Source organism: Giraffa tippelskirchi, chromosome 12, assembly GCF_054371585.1.
Source record: "Giraffa tippelskirchi isolate mGirTip1 chromosome 12, T2T-mGirTip1v1.2.pri, whole genome shotgun sequence".
Taxonomy (NCBI): Eukaryota; Metazoa; Chordata; class Mammalia; order Artiodactyla; family Giraffidae; genus Giraffa; species Giraffa tippelskirchi.
The window spans coordinates 90,492,266-90,512,112 of NC_137286.1; the positions used below are offsets into that span (position 1 = coordinate 90,492,266).

The following is a 19,847-nucleotide window of genomic DNA, read 5'->3' on the forward strand; positions in this document are numbered from 1 at the left end:
GCATATTAAAAAGCAGAGACATTACTTTGTCAACAAAGATCCATCTAGTCAAAGTTATGGTTTTTCCAGTAGTCATGTATGGATGTGAGAGTTGGACTATAAAGAAAGCTGAGGACAGAAGAATTGTTGCTTTTGAACTGTGGTGTTGGAGGAGACTCTTGAGAGTCCCTTGGACTGCAAGGAGATCCAACCAGTCCATCCTAAAGGAAATCACTCCTGAATATTCATTGGAAGGACTGATGCTGAATCTGAAGCTCCAATACTTAACATGAAGAACTAACTCATTGGAAAAGACCCTGATGCTGGGAAAGACTGAAGGTGGGAGGAGAAGGGGACGACAGAGGATGAGATGATTGGATGGCATCCACCAACTCAATGGACATGAGTTTGAGTAAACTCGGGGAGTTGGAGATGGACAGGGAGGCCTGCTGTGCTGCAGTCCATGGGGTTGCAAAGAGTCGGACATGCCTGAGAGACTAACTGAACTGAACTATAAGAGTATGGGAAAGTTGCTCAGTTGTGTCCGACTCTTTGCAACCCCATGAACTATACAGTCCATGGAATTCTCCAGGCCAGAATACCCAAGTGGGTAGCCTTTCCCTTCTCCAGAGGATCTTCCCAACCCAGGGATCGAACCCAGGTCTCCCACATTGCAGGCCAGTTCTGCAATGACCAGCTGAGTCACAAGGTGAGCCCAATAAGAGTATGAGGAGACACATTTTTGACCCTGTGTCTTGGCCACTCCCAACATGGCTGGTACCTATAGCGTCCTCAGGTGGCAGATCCACTGTGTCTGTGTAGAGGTACTGGAGAAAGGCACGGTATACGGGGTAGGAGAACTGATCTATTTCTATCACCTCCTTCATGTCCTCATTCCAGTAAGACTGGAACATGGATCGAAAGTGCTCACACCTGAAACAGAACAGCAAAACTTACCTGCTTAAGTTGATGGAAGCAGGGATAAATAAGTATTACAGGTATGTTTACTCTATTTGAGTAGTATATTCATTCCACGTACAAGAAGCAAAATATATTCCACATGCAAGGGTTTTTATATTCACCTATTACGTACACTCCCTTTGGTTTTTTAAGGTACTGCCTATTAAACAGTAAGGATTATCCATAGCCTCAAAGTAACCACCGCTTCAACAAGTACCACTGTTTGCATCTGACAGACCTCATTCAGATTAAGGTTTATGTTTACCTGTTTTGTTTAAAAGATGTTATTCAGAAGGGCACTTCAAACAATGAAATTGAAAAGAAATTCAAAAGTGACTGTTCAAACTTTTGATATATATTAATATCACCCATGATTCAATTTTTGTATGTCATCAGCACATTCTTGTAATCAGCACATTCTTAAAATGGTTTTAAAAGTTAACTGGATTATGTTTAAAAGGGTTTTTATCCCATTACTGTAAATGACAACTTTCCTTCTTTCCTGACTCATCCTCAAAACAGCCACCATCCCAACTTCCCAACTTTGTTCCTTTTCTTTCATCCGCTCCGCTTCTTCTCCTCCCAGGCCTGTTACCAATTTATTTGTAAAACACACTCACTAGGATAGTCACATATTTGAAGAAAACCTAAATAGGTCTTTTTGTATTGTATTTACATGTACAGATATACCTAAATGAGGAAATGATTTCTGAATATTTGATTTTCTTAAAGCATAACATACTTCATAATATTTTTCAAAAAATCATCTTTTCAAATCCTTTTTAAAATGAGTTACAGTAGAAAAACACAAAAATATTTTCAATATCCATTCAGAATACTGAAAGAATGGCTCCACTTACAAAGGAAATTACCTCATCTGGGAGGGAAAAGTTATAGTTGTCGAAGCAAGGGTTAATAGATAAACTCAGTCAGAACACTATGCAGGAAAGGGACCGATGGATTGACCACAGGTCTTCGGACAGAAACAATTCCCATTCACCTTTTCAATTACTACTTTGGTGTAGACACTTACTTCCTTAAAGTAATGAATAAATTTTGAAAAAAGACTCATAAATGGCCAATTTAACTCTCAATGGTCAGATTTTATGTGCCTCTCTCTCTCGAATGGCAGCCTCAGTGAGCAATCATCCAGTTATTAATAAATACAAAGTTCCCTCACATTTATACAAAGAACTCCTGCCATGCACCATATTTAGAGAACACTTCTTCAACTGGGAATTAGATGTCTCTCAGGACCAGAAAGCCCAGTATTCCTAAGTTTTCTGCTTGTGAAAAATGAAGTTTTAATTAAAAGAAGACATATACACTTTTCACAGATGGGCCTTTGTATTTTCTTAAACCTGTATACAATTTTTTTGATGGAAATAATTATGTACGAGCTACTTCATTTAACAAACAATACAGAAAAATACACCCACATTATGCTTTTTCTAAAAGGCACATGAGTCCGCGCACATACACACAAAACTCTTCAATAATGAGTGGACTGATACTACGTGCAAAATTATTAAGTGTGCTGTTTCACTCTACTCCCAAGATTAGTTCTTACTAGTCTCCATTGTGTGGAATAACAAAGAAATGGAGACTGCAAAAGAGTAAGGTTACTGATGACTCTAAACTCATGAGAAAATACCTGATTTTCAAAACAGCTTTATGGACATGGATGTATTTCCCATCAATTCGAAACTTCAGATCGGCAGTTTCTGGACTGTCAAATTCTTTCTTCAGTGACTCTGCAACTGTTAGAAAGTCTTCATGCTCTGAAGGAAGCAAGCACATTAACACAGGTGCTCAAGCTTTGAAAGACTTCAGAAAGACAGTGACTAGCATGATGGATAATTCCACTAGATTTTTCTCAGAAGAGTTCACACCTTACTCGGACAGATAAACTTTCCAGTATTAAAATCAACATCACAGAAATTAAGTTAAATTTCACGGGCTAACAGGGAGACAAAAAATTTCCAGGGACCGTCGTCGGCACTGAATGAAGGTACTACGGACTCAGGAGATAGTTTTTGATGTCCCTGAGAAGGTGATTCTCAGCAGCTGGTGATACCTAAATGTTGCCAAGTGTATAAACTATAAGAAAAAAATGTATATTTGGATTCTGTAAAGCAATTACCCTTCAATAAAAAATAAATAAATTTAAAAAAATGTATATTTGGAAAGGCCAAAAACTGGTCTTCCATGCTAAGCTAGACATTAAAAATGTGTATTCTGGGGACTTCCCTGATCGTCCAGTAGTTAAGACTTCACCTTCTAGCTCAGGGGGTGTGGGTCTGATCCCTGGTTGGGAAGCTAAAATCCAAAAACACCAAAACATAAAACTGAAACACTGTTGTAACAAATTCAATCAAGACTTTAAAAACATGGTCCACATCAAAAGAGAAAAAATCTTTTTGAAAAGAAAAAGTCATAGATTGTCATTTTACATAAATTCATCTCTCAAAAGTTTGAGCAGTGTTCATCTAAGGCTGAGAATTGATCCGTTTTCCTCCACTGAAGCACTTAGGACACCTTTGCTCTGCTTTTAGGGTAGTTGCAAGGAGTTGGTAAATTCAATTCAAGGAGTCCTAAGAAACACACTCCTCTTTTGAGTGGTCACACTAGAGTGGTCTTCTTTCCCAGGGTGACCCTTTTCCCTCCGTATCTGGCATCTAAGCATCCTTCTTAACCTTAAAAATTAATGCAGCACAAACAGTAATCCTTACACACTATCTAAAAGCAGAGCAAATTTACTTAGTAGGAATGTGTACTTAAGAGGAGTAGCTTTACAAAACTGTGGTCACATTGCCTGATAAAAAGGTGCAAGGACACATGATTCTTACATATAGGTAGAACTGTGTTATCATGAAGAAAAGTATAGGCGTGTGTACAAACTCATGCAACACTTTCTTGTGCTTTACATGTGTGAACAAAGAAAAAGAGGCAGAAAGTGGCTAATGGGGAAACTTAAAAATTCCAGAGACCCTCACTGGCACTGAATGAAGGTACTATTGACACAGGAGACCCATTTCCAAGTCCCCCAACATGAGGACTTCCCCCAAGACTCGCAGCAGCTGTTACCAGGGCAACTCTTACAGAGGGACAACTGCTAAAAGTGAGGCTAAAACCTAACAACGAGCTTTCCATGAGCTTTATTATCAGACTCTCCTAAGGAAATACCATTTGCCTAAGCCCTGTTACTCTAACCTATAGCCTCCCCTCCGACCCTGACGATGCAGAGCTCTCTTGGCTGTGGAGGAAACGTGGATATGCTCTCAAAAACCTGACCCCGTAATCTGAATCCCCAGTGAATGAAAAGACGGGAAATAACTAAGATGGGCAAAGAGTCCAAGAGTCTAGGTTGTTACCCACCCTCCCCACCCAAAACACAGCTCTTTCTCAGTGCCTCAACTCCTGTATCTCGTCCTAAGGGCTGGACCACCTTGGTTTCTGGCAACAAGTATAGACCACCCTCCAGAAGAAACTGTTCCTCCGAGGTACGCATTCACGCTCTGACTTTCTTCCCAGCACTCTGCTGAGATCAGAAACTGCGAGGAAACAAACACTTCTGACGTTTAGAGGGTGGACAGGAAAAGAGGTCACCTGGGAGATATACTTAGTGACTGTACTTTTTCCAAACTTAATAGTAGAAAATGGTAAGACATTTGGTCTGAAAAGAATGTCTTTTCAAGATAAGGATTTTAAGATGCAAGAAACTGAGGGAAGCCTTTTATAAACAGGTCCAGGTTAGGCAGGTATATGCGACTTTGAAGATGTGCTCAGGTCTATACATATGTGTGAGTACAGCCAAGGGGTCCCGCCTTTGAACTAAATTTTCTCTATCACAACATTCACTGCAACAATCACTGTATGACAGTTAAAGAACCTGGAAAGGTTCCATTTCTTTAAGTTGAGTAGCAGCTTTACTTTTCCTAAACATACTCTTGCCTCCATGACCACAAAGACTGGTCACCTGTTGATGGGACAGCCCCAGCCGCCTGACACACCTGAGCTGGACGTGTATTACCAGACCTTCAGTATCAACTGCTGAGCAACCCAAACCCCATGCTGTCACAGCTGTATTAATTTTTAAGCACAGGGTATCGTGACTCACTTTATTCCCTCTGCATTATAAACGAAAGAACAATTTAGAAGAAATACATTGGCTTAAAGTACAAACAAGAAATAGAGAGACTAAGATTATCTTGTTAATGGCCACTCAGCTTGATGACAGCTTCAGATTTTCAACCAACAACAGGCCCATGAAGGAACACAGTATTCAGAAAAGGGACAGATGATGTAACCAAAGATCACCCTGAATTCCACTATCCTTTTATTCCTTTTCAGGCCACACCGTGCAGCAGGTGGGATCTTAATTCCCTGACTAGGGATCGAACCCAGGCCCCCTGCAGTGGGGGCACAGAGTCTTAACCAGCAGGGAAGTCCCCCATTGTCCTTCATAATACCACTCTTCAGCTCTCCTCCAAGAAAAAAAAAACTTTTGAGATTAGTTGAAAGGAAAAAAGGAGGAAAAAAAAGTTGAATTAACTCCACAAAGTTAAAAAGTTCTTCATTTTTTTAAGTTCACTTTCGGTTCATATTAAATTATGTAATAAATTTAGTATAACAAAAGCACTTGAGAATATTTGTACACACTCAAAAATCTGTACATGAATGTTCATAACAACGGTACTCCAACAGCCAAAATGTGGAACTATCCAAATGTCTATCAACAAAGAGATGACAAACTGTGGTCTATATATATATAATACAACACTACTCAGTCATAAAAAGAAGTACTGACACGTATTATATTACAACCTGGATGGATCTCAAAAGCACTGAGTAAAACAAGTCAGACACAAAAGGTTGTTCATGGTAGGATTCCACTTAAGGGAAACATCCAGCACCGGTAAATCCACAGAAACAAAACAAAACAAACAAATTGGCAGTTGCCACTGGTTGGGGGAAAGAGAGAATGGGGAGTGACTGCGTAATGGGTATAGGGCTTTCTTCTAAGGTGATGAAATGCTTTAAGGTGATGTAAATGCTGGCTGCACAACACGGTGAAGGCAGTACGTGCCTCTGAATTGTATACTTTAAAAATGGTTAACTTTCGTATGTGAGTTTCACCTTAATTAAACCAAAAACACTGAAAGGGAGACAATAATAAATTCATATAATACTCCACAGCATATTAATACACAGTATCACGCAAATCTAACTCGGGGAAGGGTATTAAAGCTAAAGGAGGGTAAAGCACGCTGAACCGGACGGAGCCCAGGGCCAGCAGGCGCGCAGGCAGCGCTGGGCTGACGGGGCCCGCGTCCGGGCGCGGCCGGGAGCGCTCACCCGCAGACAGGAGGCGCCAGGTGACGGCGGGCGTGGCGAAGCAGGCGAACACGTCGTCGGTGGAGGAGAAGTGCGTGAGGTGCGGCAGCGTCACCGACTGGCCCCGGCACTGGCCCCACATGTACACGTGGCCGCCCTGCGTCTTGGCGGCCGACGTGTGGGCCGAGTGGCAGGCCGCAATCTCTATCACCCTGGAGAGTGTGAAGAAAAACGCTCGTTACGTTTTCTTCGCAGAAGCCCAAGTGCACCACACAAGGTAAATAAAAAGTTTTGTGCTCCAAACACCTCAAAGAGCCCAAGATCCAGGAACGTTAGCTGCCAGGTCATACGGACAAAACCAAAAGACGGGAGCAACAGCTCCGGGATACGCTCATCCTGGGTGGCCCCCTTCTCACCCTAAACTCATTCTGAGTTAGGACGGGTAATGCATACTGTTGAGAAAAACCTGGGAAAACGGACTAGCAACCAAAGTAAATGAGGAAAGTAGACACGGAAAAAAATGTCCTGGCAGTTCTGGGGGCTTAACCAGTAGCAAAAAATACTGTATTCAATAAACCATTTCCTTACAAATACAACTTTCTCTCTTACCCCCAATCAGAGCTCAGAACGCTCATTAGGCTGATTAAGCTGTGGTCCAGGGGTCATAGACTCTGAATATCCCAATAAAAACGGACATCAAGCCAAACTTACATTTCTCTGCATGCTTCTTAGGCGGTGTCCCAGAATTAGAAGTCAACATCCTAAAGCTTAGTGGGTAAGACCTCACAATATGGCTCAACAAACATTAAGCATCTGTTCCAGTAACACACATTAAATCAAATCAATATTTAAACAGATAATGGCCTTTCAAGGGCAGACTTTATTTATTTAAAAGTTTAGTTGGCTCAAAGGAAAATATTATGCTTTAAATTTCAACATGGTGACAGACCCTACTAGGAAGTCTGCAGGCAATACACCAAAACGCATGAATGCCTATCGCTGGTTATTTCGGGTGGTCATTTGAGAAAGCTGCATGAGAATCACGTCAACTTCACATTCACTCTGACTGGTACAGCAGTCTTTTGTTCACAATGAGAATGTTAATGAACAGAAGAGCTACAAAGCCAAACACCAGCGCTCCAGCATACACAGGCCCAAGTCCCCATGCACACACAATCCCAAGACATGGTACCGCCAAGTTACCTTTCTTTCTCCACCATGATGTGTGCTGGGCTTAGCAGGTTATTTTTATTGCCAGTTCCCAGCTGCCCATACGTGTTAGCTCCCCAGGCATAGAGCAAGCCCTCATCGGTTAGTGCTAGAGTATGTGCATAGCCGCAGACAATCTGCAAGTAAATTTACATGGTTACCATCAACAGGAGAACAGGAAGGGCAGGGGAAACATCTACTTAAAGATTACAGCCAGCTCCTGCAGAATGCCAATTCATCATCAGGTGTGGACTGACATTCTCTGAAACATTAAAAAAGCATTAGAAAAGCCTATACCTGAGACTACTGGATATTTCCCAGTAGCTTTTCAAATTATCAAGACCAATGTGCCAGCGCCATGGTCTTGCTTCTCATGATAGGAATTTAGGGAGGACATAATATTAAATGTGGCAGATGAAGGCATGGGGTACTGTTCAAAAAATCTTATTAAAGAGTAAATCTCTGGGACTTCCCTATTGGCCCAATGATTAGGACTCCATGCTTCTACTGCAGGAAGAACAAGTTCAATTTCTGGTGTGGGAGCTAAAATCCCACAGATATTCCAAGTCAGAGCAGGGAAGATAGACGGGGAGCAGCGGCTAGGAACCCAGCACACATACCTGGTTCACACACACGCTGTGCAAAGCTGCCACTCTCACGGGGGTCAGCTGATTGCCATTGTTACCCAAGCCGAGCTGACCATTGCCGTTGTAGCCCCAGCCATACACCTTAGAGAAAGCGGGAGAAGAGGGTTTTAAAACTGCTGGTAAGAGGAAAGAGAGAAAAATGAAATCCATCTAAACAAATGAGAGATTTCTTTCACTTCCAACACTCATATTCTACTGAATGAGGTCCTACAACTGATCTCCAAACAGAAGATGTTTCAGGCGTGGGGATGACAGAATCCGGCAGCTTCTACTCCAGAGCTTAGGATAGCCTTGGGCGAGTCATTAATTCTTGCTTGCTACAAGAGGAACCTGAGGCTCACTAACAATTAATCACCTGCTGTATTTCAGGATTTTTTGAAAAGTACTAGGAATTAAGTCTTTGGAAGCTGTTGAACAGGGGAGATAGACATACGCAATTTTTCTGCAGCCAGACGGCAAGTGCTGGGGTAGGGATACAATCAAGGCACTACAGGTAGAGAGGAGAAAGGACTTAGCCATAGGAAGAAAGTTAAGGAAAGATTTTTTCAGACAGAAGAAACCTGAGCAGGGTAGATGCTCAGATTTGGCTGAAGGGTAGATGGGGATGAAGGTATCCCAGGGAGAGGCAGGTTCAGGCGACAAGCAGGTGGGCTGGCTGGACCCACCTTGGGTGGTGGTAGGGAAAAGACCAGAAGGAAAATTAAGGGCCAAGGGATGAAGTGCCCAAACACAGACCAAGGAATGTGAAATGCATCCATGGATCAGCCACTGAAATATTCCAAAGCAGAGATTAACATGATTAAAGTTGTATTCTGGAGCGATCTTGCAGGCAGCAACATGAAGGGTGACTGTGGTTAGCAAGACCAGAGGCAGGAAGACCTCAAATACATAAACTCATCTCCCATTGGCAGATAGGTGAACTCTGATGGGGGTCCGGCGAAGGCAGTGACGGCAGGACCACAAGAGAGGGAACAGAGGAAAGAGGTGAAAGAGGGTGAATGTGGGGCCCCTCAGACACCTGCAGCAAGAGGGGTCATCACTCAAAACAGCAGACCTGGGCACAGGTCTGACAGCAAGTGCTGAAGGCTGAGAACAGCCAGCGTGGGACAGGGACAGGAACAGACAGAAGGCCTGGCTCAGATCAGAAACACACGGTGTGGGTGGCAACATACCCCAGGGCAACACAGGGCAAAAGGGCGTGGGTGGGGGCCTTCCATGTCCGTGTGACAAGGGGAAAAGGGGACAAGGAGTTCCAGGTGCTAGCAAGGGACGGTTAAAAGCACGTTCAGTGTCGGAAGTCTAACAGGTTTGAACCTTCTGGGGAGAAATTTGGCAAGAGCTACTAAAAAATTTAATGGTATATTCCCTGACCCAGAAACTTTATTTCTGGAAAATTATTCTATAGAAATACTCGTATGTGTGTACAAAGATATACACACAAACAGTAACACAGAGAATCAGTGCAACAGTGTTTTTAATAGCCAAATATGAAGAAAAAAAAAAAGCTGAAATGCCCATCAGAAGAGTTCTGGATATGGGTCATGGAAAACGAACATCTATACAAAGAAAATTAAGCAGCTGTTACAATGCAAGCAACTATAAATGGTCTGCCAATGGATCCAGGTAAAACATCTATGCTGTTAAGCAGAAAAGGTGCAGACTGGCAGAGAAAAGCAGTGGGTAATTATACTCACCCATATATAACTATTTATAGAGAAAGGTCCAAAAGGATATACATCAAACCATTAAAAAACTGAGGGAAAGGTATTCACTTCTTATTTCATGTGTCTTATTTATTTTCTTTTGTTGAAATAATCACACAATAATAATTTTTAAATTAAATTTACTTTTAAAAATAAAAAAAGTGTTTCAAAAAAGAAAAAAAAATAAAGAAGTGGAAAATACAGGGATGGAGGATGTTAGATGACTAGCCCAAGGAATTCGGAAGTCATCCAGCATAGTATCAGGCTTGATTCAGAAAGTCAGCTAACAGAGCTGAGTACTCAGTAAACTCTACAGCACCCTCACACCCCGATGCAGGATGCCATACGTTCGCGTTCAAAGAAGTATCTTGGAGTAACGTTTGTGCACTGGGACATGTACAAGTGGTAACACGTCCACTTAAGTAGAAGCTGCAACCAGAATAATTTTATAGAAATAACCATCAGCTCAAAGGTGACCATGGTCGAGGATCACTGAAAGGGGGGTTTTTTAAGAGTAGCTAATAACCATCAGGATGAAAAATTCTGCATTTGCAAGTTGCTTCTTCCTGGGGGCAAGCATAGCAGACATAGGCAGGCACAGAGCCTTCATGCCCATCAGCATCAGTGCTTATAAACACCATCAGCTAACTTTAAAGAGCACATAGGGCCTCTCACCTTCTGAGATGGCCCACACTGTCTGCGGAGTATTTCTCTAAGGGCTGGTCTCATCTTCTGAGACAGGCTGTATTCTGTCTATGGAATGTGTATCTCTCTAAATAAACCAGCTTTCACTTAAAAAAAAAAAAAAATCCTCTTTCATTAGAAGAAAGAGGTAACATCAAATTCTTTCATCTACTACATTAAATCACAAACAAATGCCTGTAAGCATTGGGCTATGTGGATCTGGCAAAAACACATTCGAACTTCTACAGATAAACCTTGGAACTTAAAAATTCATAATGAGGAGCGAACAGCCTGTGGTTACACCTCCATCAGTTAACTATCCATGGAGCTATCAAATCAGAGCACTGTTCCTTCCATGATCTAAGCCCGTACCTCATAAAGAAAGGACAGGAGACTAGGGGGTGCAAAGACCGCTCACCTCACCATTGTCCAGAACAGCCATGGACGAGGTCTGACCACAGGCGATGCCAACCACTCTCTTAATATGTAAACAGTTTGTCACTTTCCGAGGAGTTGGTTGATTTGCGGTGGACCCTGACCCCACCTGGCCACAGTTGTTATAGCCCCAAGCAAATACCTACACAACAGAAGGAGAAAAGAGGAAGAAAGAAGAGTAAGGGTGAAAATTCTCACACACAATAATCATCATAAAACAAAAATAAACCCACTGAATGAGTCCTTACAGTGTGCTAATGGTCCTAAGTGCTTCACACACATGAACCTATCTAATCCTCACACTAAGCCTGAAAGATGACCCTGGGGTAGGTATTAATACTATTATCATCCCCATTTTATACGTGTAAATGAGAACACAGAGAGGTTAAGTGACTTGCTTGAGATTCCACAGCTAGTAAATACGACTGACTACTAATATGAACTGAAGCGTATGAACTGAAGCAGTCTAGCGGTGCTCTCCACACTGTGTTACACCGCCACTGTAATTTTAGTAGCTCTTTATGGTTTTTTTTTTTTTCACATTTTTCAAAAGACTTTATTAAGAAACAGGAAAAAAAAAAAAGATATAAAGTACACAATCAAAGGAATGCAAGAGTTTACAACATAGCTTCTTCAGGCCAGTGGCAACTAAGAAATATTTGCTGGGCCGACGCCAAGGGTACAGAGGCCCCAATTCCATTTTCAATCCCATTTCTCTTGGCTGCTAACCCAACCAGTTCAAAACTTCCTCCAAAGAGAAGTCAGATTGCCTTCCAAAACCTCCCCAAACTACTTCCCAATTGCCTTTATGGCCCTTCTCTGCCTGGTCCCAGACTCCTCCCCTAGGCTTCGGGTGAGGTCAGCCAGACCCTGCTGAGCCTTCTCCACTCTACCAGTCACTCTGTGGTTCCCAAATCTATTTCTGTTCCCATCCGGATTCATTTAACTAAACTACATTCATGAACCAGTTGGGCTGGCTTGTTCTGTTGCCTTTGGTCAAGTTACCTATTTTTCTAAGCCTACATCTGAACTTGATCTTTCTCCTGTTGGGAACAACTTCTTGAGCAGTGTCTCTGGCAGCTCCCTGCCCATTAGTCCAAGGCTACTTTCTCTCCCAGACAGAACTCTGCAGCCCTGTCCAACCTCCACTTAACTTCCAGGTGGGTCTAGTTATCAGCTAACCCATCTGGGTGGTGGTTTAGTTGCTAAGTTGTGTCTTGACTCTTGAGGCCTCATGGTCTGTAGCCCACCAGGCTCCTCTGTCCATGGGATTCTCTGGGCAAGAATACTGGAGTGGGTTGCCATTGCCTTCTCCTCTTTATGGTTTTTAAATCTGGCATCCAAAGGAAATGAGGTATGTGCCACGAAAGTATCAGTGATATGAAAAAAAAATCAGCCTAACTCTTTGGGTGTGGTCTTTTTTTTCCTCCCTGTGAAAATCCTTCAAAACAATACTTACTTTCCTCTATCTCATTAATCACCAGTGGGAGATACTATATACCCTTCCTGATGACACAAGCCCACCATCATTATAATTATTAATCACAGTTCCACTTCCTAACACAGTCACACTCACAAGTATTAAGAGGATGCTTGTCCCTACAGGAATGACATGAGGTTGTTAAGAAATCCTTTTTTATTATTATTATTTTTAACTGTAGGACTACCGCTTTAGAATGCTGAGCTGCTCTTGATAATGTTTTCTGAGTCCTCATTTGCTTTCATCTCCAAGCAGCTCCCCTCGCAACTGCATCCTGTTTACTTTTGGCTTGTGATCGATCAGCCACAGCCTGAAAACCATATTTCTAATGGAGAGAGATGCAAATGGATCTCTAAGCTAAAGATGAAAAACAAAATGAAAAATCTCTTCAAGTTATTAACTGAGCCTGTCAAACAAAAGTGTGGCCAGAGAGAAGAATCAGGCAAGGGCAGATGCTGGCAGCAGAGGAGATAAATTCCTCCATCATCAGGAAGATCTGTGAGGACCCCTCTCACCCCATCCTCACACATCCTGAGTTCTGGCTTCCACGAGTCTCTGTTCTCTCTCCTCTGTCAGCATTTTCTACCTAAGATCACATGTCTGAGGCTGCCCATGTACTGTCTTGAAACTCACGGCTGATGTCTTAAAAAGTACATGTGGTCCAGGTTCATTTCACAGGCACAAAAAGAAATAACCCTGAAAGTAATTACTTCCTGTTAAGTGGATTCACAGGGACAGCTAGTGTAAATATTTATATTTACCAGTTACGCAGAGTAGCATATGCTTAAGGTTATGATAAACCAGGAATGCAGGCTGCACAATTAGCCAAGTTCTAATTTCAACCGTCATTCTTCTGCACTTCTTTTCAAATAGCCCAAGTTCTCTTCCAATGCAGTTGCCTTTTGTTTTTAAAAAATGGGGACTGGGGTTCCACTGACCAAGAAGCAGACAGGGAACAGTGGATTCTGCGCACCAGGGCTGTGTGTGAGGCCTGGCTCCTGCGCGTTCCAGCCACGAACCCTTTACTGCACCAAGCTGCTCTGGCTTCCTCAGCTGTGACCTGCTCCACTTAGTGAAATTACTCTAACGCCTCTGAAGGACTAGACGGAACAACAGGATCTGACTTTTATTTCAGAAGACACAGTGGGCAGAGAAGTTAATACTGCACAGTTTAGATCCCAGGGACGGGGGAGCCCGGTGGGCTGCCGTCTATGGGGTCGCACCGAGTCGGACACGACTGAAGCGACTTAGCAGCAGCAGCAGCAGCAAAAAGCTATGGGATAGGGACTTCCTGGTGGGCCAGCGGTGAAGACTCTGCACTCCCAGTACAGGGGGCCTGAGTTTGATCCCTGGTCAGGCAACTAGATCCCACATCCCACAGCTAAAGTTCTCACATGCTGCAACTAAGATCTGGCATAGCCAAGTAAATAAATAAATATTTAAAAAAAGAAAAAAAGCTATGAAACAGAAGAGACCATGGCAACGGTCCAGGAGATGGCAAAGCCCAACCTAAGGTGATAAGAGATGGAGAGGAACGAAATGACACAAGAGACTAGAAGACAGAACCAACGGGATGAGTAACATTTAAGATATGCATGGAACTTCGTGGGGGAGGGGCAGGAAATCAAGCTGTACAGAACCTACTGGAACGGTTGGGAGTGATGCTATGACATCACTACATTTACTGAAAAACAAAATAGGCCTTGGGGGGAGGGGGTAAAGGTCATTAAAAAAACGACAGGACAGAACACTGTCACACACATCTGATTTGTAATCTGAGCAAAAAGCAAGAGACTCAACTGCCTGAAGAATTCAGCCTACTGTCTTCAAAAGAGTGCTCCAGATCACACAACACAGGCTGTGTTAGAGAAGGAGCTTGTTCTCACGGTGGTTTTAGCTATGCACCCTGGGCAGCTATGTTCACACCATATTCAATTCAAGTACAAATATGGTCTTTTTAAAAAAAAAAAAAAAAAAGCAAGGCACTTTCACATGGCCAAAGGTAGAAATGATCCAAATGTTCATCAACAGACAAATGGATAAACAAAATAGATAAACAATGAAACACTGTCAGTCTTTAAAAGGGATGAAAATCCACCACATGCTGCCACATGGATGAACCTTGAGGACATTAAGTGAAATAAAGTGGTCACAGTGGACAAATACTGTGTGATTCCACTCGTATGAGGTACCCAGAGGGGTCAAATTCTTAGAAAGCAGACTAGGGGTTGCCAGGGGCTGGGACTAAAAGAAAGGAGTGAGTTAATGTTTAATGGGCACAGAGGTCAGTTCTGCAAGATGGAAAGAGTGCTGTGGATGGATGCTGGTGATGGTTGCAAAACAACATGAATGTACTTAATGTCACTGAACTGAGCACTTAGAAATGGTGAAGACGGTAACTTTTATGTGTCTTATGTGTGTGTTAGTTGCTCAGTCGTGTCCAGCTTTCTGCAACCCCGTGGACTGTAGCCCACCAGGCTCCTCTGTCTATGGATTCTCCAGGCAAGGATACTGGAATGGGTTGCCATTTCCTTCTCCAGAGGATCTTCCCAGTCCAGGGATCGAACCCAGGTCTCCTGCATTGCAGGCAGATTCTTGATCGTTTGAGCTACAGGGAAGTAAACGAGGGACTTCCCTGGCAGTCCAGTGGTTGAGACTTCGCACCTCCATTACAGGGAGCACGAGTTCCATCCCCAGTCAGGGAACTAAGATCTCCCATACCTTGAGGAATGGCCCCCCCAAAATTAAATAAACAAAAGTTCAAATAAAGCATAAGAGCAGGGCACTTACCTCTCCATCAGCTGCCAGAGCCATTGAATGATGCGAGCCACAAGCTACTTCAACCACTTGCTTGATCAGGAGGTTGGTGCAGACCTGGATGGGTGCCAGGCCTTGGTTGGTTGTCCCATTCCCAAGCTGGCTGTAGCCATTGTGGCCCCAGGCATACACGACTCCATCTACACAAGGGGGGCCACATACACAATCAGCTCAGAGGAGAGACAGCCAACCCGGAACTTTCCTCCCAGACTCTGTACAAATCGTGTTCCAACCTTTATTTCTTTTAGTGACATTGTAATTTGTAAGAAAGATATATTTGGTCATCCAGATTACAAAAATACATTGCTCTTGTATATTTGGTCATCATCCACAGTGCCTGGCTCACAGCTCCCAAAACCAGAGGAATCTCCTTAAGAGTTGACAATGATGAGGGCGTCTTTTGATAATGAGAACATTATCTCCTGGCATCTCTGTTGCCAGGAGAACCAACCACAAGGTAAGTGGGTTGGAGGGGAGAGGGCTGGAAGCTGAATCAACTACCAATGCCGATGGCTTAGCCATCATGACTACATAAGGAAGCCTCCATAAGAACCTCAGGGGACAGTTTTCTGGCCCCTTTTCAGTGTTTCCATGTCGGAGAACCAGAACACTTACACGCGCCACTGTGTCAGGCACCAAGCCTGACAAGGATGGAGGCTCCTTTATTCAGGCTGTTGATTCATATCCTTTTATAATAATCAGTCATCTAGTGAGTACATCGATTTTCTGGAGTTCCTTGAGTCATTCCAGCAAATTAATCCAATCCAAAGCACGAATTCCCTGGTGGTCCAGTGGTTAGGACTCTGCGCTTCCACTGCAGGGGGCCTGAGTTTGATTCCTGGGTCAGGGACTAAGATCCCACATGCCACATGGCACGGTGAAAAAAAACAAAAACAAAAACCCACAAAGCCCAAGGAGAGGTGGTGGGAACCTGGGATTTGTAGCAGGTTAATCAGAGGCACAGGTAACAACGTAGGCTTGAGACCAGCGTATCAAGTGGAGGGTGGTGTCATGGGACTGAGCCTCTTACCTGTGTAATCTGATTCTATCTCTAAATAGATAGTATCAGAATTGTGTGCAATTCCTGGACACCCTGATAATATCCAAGCATTACTTCTTGGTGTGGGAATGCCTATACACACACAACACACGCACACACAGATTGGGTCTAGGAATTACCTAACACTTTGTCTCTCTATCTCTGTCTCTCTCTCTCACACACACACACACACTGCAACCAAGAACTCTCTATTTAGTTGATGTCAGGAATGGGATTTGCAGAACAGCCTGTAAATGACTCACAGACATTTGTTTTTTGAAGACAAAGAGATTAAAGAGCAAAGAATGAGGAAACTTTGACTCCCGGAGAACTACCTAGTCACCGTGGTACGAAAGTGCAGCCGTGCTGTGATCAGTTACTAAAGGTCAAAGTTACCAATGCATTTAGAAATGGGAGTAGAGCCAACTCCTAAGGGACTGGCTCAACAGATACATAAGGAAATGCAAAAGCAGCAGCCCGCCAAATGAACAATTCCCTGCTTATTTCACATATAACAGCCAAAATGAAAATAAAAGTAAGCGCTGGGTTGGGCCCTTGATGTTGATTCGAGCTCAGATTTGGGTCAATCTGAGCTTCAGCCATTTGCCTCAAAGCTGCCGAGAAAATTATGCAGGAGCAACGGAAAGTACCTCTAACACCTCTGAGTCAACTGAGAAAATAGTTAACGTAGGGGAAGGGGAAACCAAGAAACAACTGAAAGCAGGGGGTACAGTGTGCAGGAACTGGCTCATTCTGAGGGCTGATGTCACTGGCTTCCTGAGGAACCATTACTGACACGGACTGTGCGTGTAACTGACATAAGGGCTCTGTCTGTGGTTTTCAAGGCTGCAGGCTGGAGGGGCATGTGTGGGTTGAGGCAGGACCCACCACTCTCTACTGAACCATCACACGTGGCTGTGCATGACCCAGGAGGTTGTTCCCAAGGAGACTGCCAGGGTGGTGGACTGGATAAAAGCCATGGTAGTGTGTTTACCCTGAGAAGACGGATTTCCCAACTCCCCCGATTAATGGCAAATGGAACATCCCAGATGAAGCAGCTGAGATGCAAGCCGTGTGGGACTGGCTTTACTATACCTGGGGTATTCACCTCTGAATACAAAATCAAATAGTTTGAGATGCCTTATCCAATATGCTATCTCAACTTCCTCATATGGATCTTACAGAGAACATAAATTATGAAAATGGAGAAAGACAAAGGGGAGAATCAAGGGACCTGACCCAGCAGAATAAATGTCTTCAATTACAGAGTGGGATCAATAAAAGGGATGTTGATGGAACCGAAACCAAGGGATGACTATGGCACTGTCTCAGTCTGGTGGACCAAAGGGACCCCACGTTGGTCTCCAACACTGAAGGGCCCCAAACAAGTCGACTCCATTTATCCCAGTTTTAAAGGCATTTAAAAAGCTAGAAGGGCTTCCCTGGTGGCTCAGACGGTGAAGAATCGGCCTATAATACAGGAGACACCTGTATTCAATCCCAATGGGTTCAATCCCTGGGTCAGGAAGATCCCCTGGAGAAGGATATGGCAACCCGCTCCAGTATTCTTGCCTGGAGAATCCCATGGACAGAGGAGCCTGGAGGGCTACAGTCCATGGGGTCACAAAGAGTCAGACACAACTGAGCAACTTTTCACTTTTCAAAAAGCTAGAAGGTAACGATTAAGATAAGAAAATTGATCAGGAATGCCCTGGGGCAAGGCTAAGATGAATCAAGATAAAGGCTGACCTAAAGGCCAGGATCTTCTGGCCCCACAGCTGGCCAGGCACCCAAAGGCATAAGCACCTGTGTGAGTGAAACAGCCGGGAGCAGAGTTAAAACCAGTGGATGGCAAGACTGACTGAAGGAGGCAAGAACATTCAGCTCAGCGGCTGAACAGCAGGCTGTTTCCCTGGAAGTGACGTAAGAACTGAGCAACTGGAAAAGACTGTGGTTGGGTCAACTCACCGGCTACAGCCAATGGCCTGGCTGTGTGGTCAGGTGGATGGGCAATGGAAACTGGACTGTAAAAGGGATCCCCACATGGGGCACGGCCAGATGCGATCACTCTGGGAATTAAAGAGGCGCATTAAAGTAGGACATGTCGATGCCCATCACAAGAAGGTGATGGAAACCACCAAGTGACCGTCTGGTGCACTCTCTTGGGGTGGTCTCCTGGGTCCATGAAATGAGTGGGTGTGGGGGGCTGCAGAGATGGGCTGAATCTAGACATCTTCCTCTTGCACCTGAGAGGCACAAAATGCAGGCACAAGAACCATTCTGTCAACAAGAGAGAATGCAGGGCTATGGGGAAAATGCCCTTGAACAGACCTGGCAAGGGGATTACGCTGGCACAATGCCAGTGGCCTCGGGGGCTATAAATAGGTCCTACCAGGAAGAGATCCTTTACTCTGGACTGAGCTCTGCCTACCAGGTAGTACAGGCAAATGCTCAAAATACTATTAAAGGACTGGAACGGAAAATGCTGTTTTGTTGTCGTTTTGTCTTTTTTGTGCAGACAAGTCACGGATCAATTGCCTGGGGAAGATTAAGGCGTTTTAAGACGTGTCTCAAAGACTTCTCTCATATCCCTTCCTTGGGAAGCTACTAGAAAATGTGTCTCACCCACATGAAGGTATAATCCAAGGAGGAAGACACGGGACACAAAATGTAGGTGATCTGGAAAGGACAAAGGTGAAGGGACTTCCGAGGATGATGGTGAAATGAAGATCTAGGACGACAGGTGTGCAGCAGCTTAGAGTGACCAGTCCAGGCTGGAGCCGGGGACAGGGTGACCTGAGACAGCCTGATGGGCTCAGAGGTGCCCAGAGCAACACTGCGATACAGAGGGGTTCCAGCTCATGTTAATGATAGATGGGGAGAAAAGTAAGCCCGGGGAAGCAAACAGCTGTGTAAGAAAGGAGAGTGGCTCAGCTATGAATAACACTTTTCGAGTTCTAGGAACGTGAAAACTGAACGTGCTGATGTGGTTACATCACTATGATGACGGGATAAGCAGAGGGAAGGCTAATTAGGCTAATTAGAGTGCTAATTCTATCTGCTGTTACAAAAAGTCAAAGGATAAGGTCTAAAATTAAAAATTCAAAACCAACAGCATAAGCATACTAATTTAAAAACATGATATTAAAAGTCAGAAAAAAACACCTGAAGGAGTTAAAAAGGAGTGGTTTTTAAGAGTAAGGATGGATGAAACTGAGTGCTGGTTTTTACTAAAAGTCATACACTGATGGTTTAGTGTTAAATTGTTTTTGAACTATATGACTACTTGAAATAGATACAAAATACACACAAATATATATATTATACATACATTAAACATGCTATATATCACATATCATATATATGTTATGTAAAATGTATTATAACAATCAAAACTGAATTAAAAACAAAAAGATTACTCCCACAAGAAAATCAGTTTCTTATATTTGTGTTTTCTGCTTATTTATATCTTAAGTATAACATTCAAGATATTTAAAACTATAGGATCTGAACTCCAAAAATAATCCAAAGGTTAATAGTCTCCCAAGATCATGCAT

At 43.4% G+C, this 19,847-nt stretch overlaps 1 protein-coding gene across 22 annotated transcripts in view; it reads right to left on the reverse strand.

The window, feature by feature from the left end:
* Positions 1 to 19,847, reverse strand: part of RCBTB1 (RCC1 and BTB domain containing protein 1) — a 51,766-nt gene that overhangs the window by 10,893 nt on the left and 21,026 nt on the right. For 18 of the 22 annotated variants that reach the window (XM_081547557.1, XM_081547539.1, XM_081547556.1 and 15 more), the window contains 7 exons: positions 15,225 to 15,391; positions 10,938 to 11,096; positions 8,106 to 8,213; positions 7,480 to 7,622; positions 6,298 to 6,488; positions 2,594 to 2,720; positions 761 to 912 (listed from right to left, as the gene is read on the reverse strand). In XM_081547557.1, coding sequence (XP_081403683.1) covers positions 761 to 912; positions 2,594 to 2,720; positions 6,298 to 6,488; positions 7,480 to 7,622; positions 8,106 to 8,213; positions 10,938 to 11,096; positions 15,225 to 15,248 — 904 coding nt within the window. In that variant the 5' untranslated portion in view covers positions 15,249 to 15,391. The remainder of the gene's footprint in view (positions 1 to 760; positions 913 to 2,593; positions 2,721 to 6,297; positions 6,489 to 7,479; positions 7,623 to 8,105; positions 8,214 to 10,937; positions 11,097 to 15,224; positions 15,392 to 19,847) is intronic. The other 4 variants (XM_081547560.1, XM_081547561.1, XM_081547558.1 and 1 more) reach the window with 1 other exon arrangement.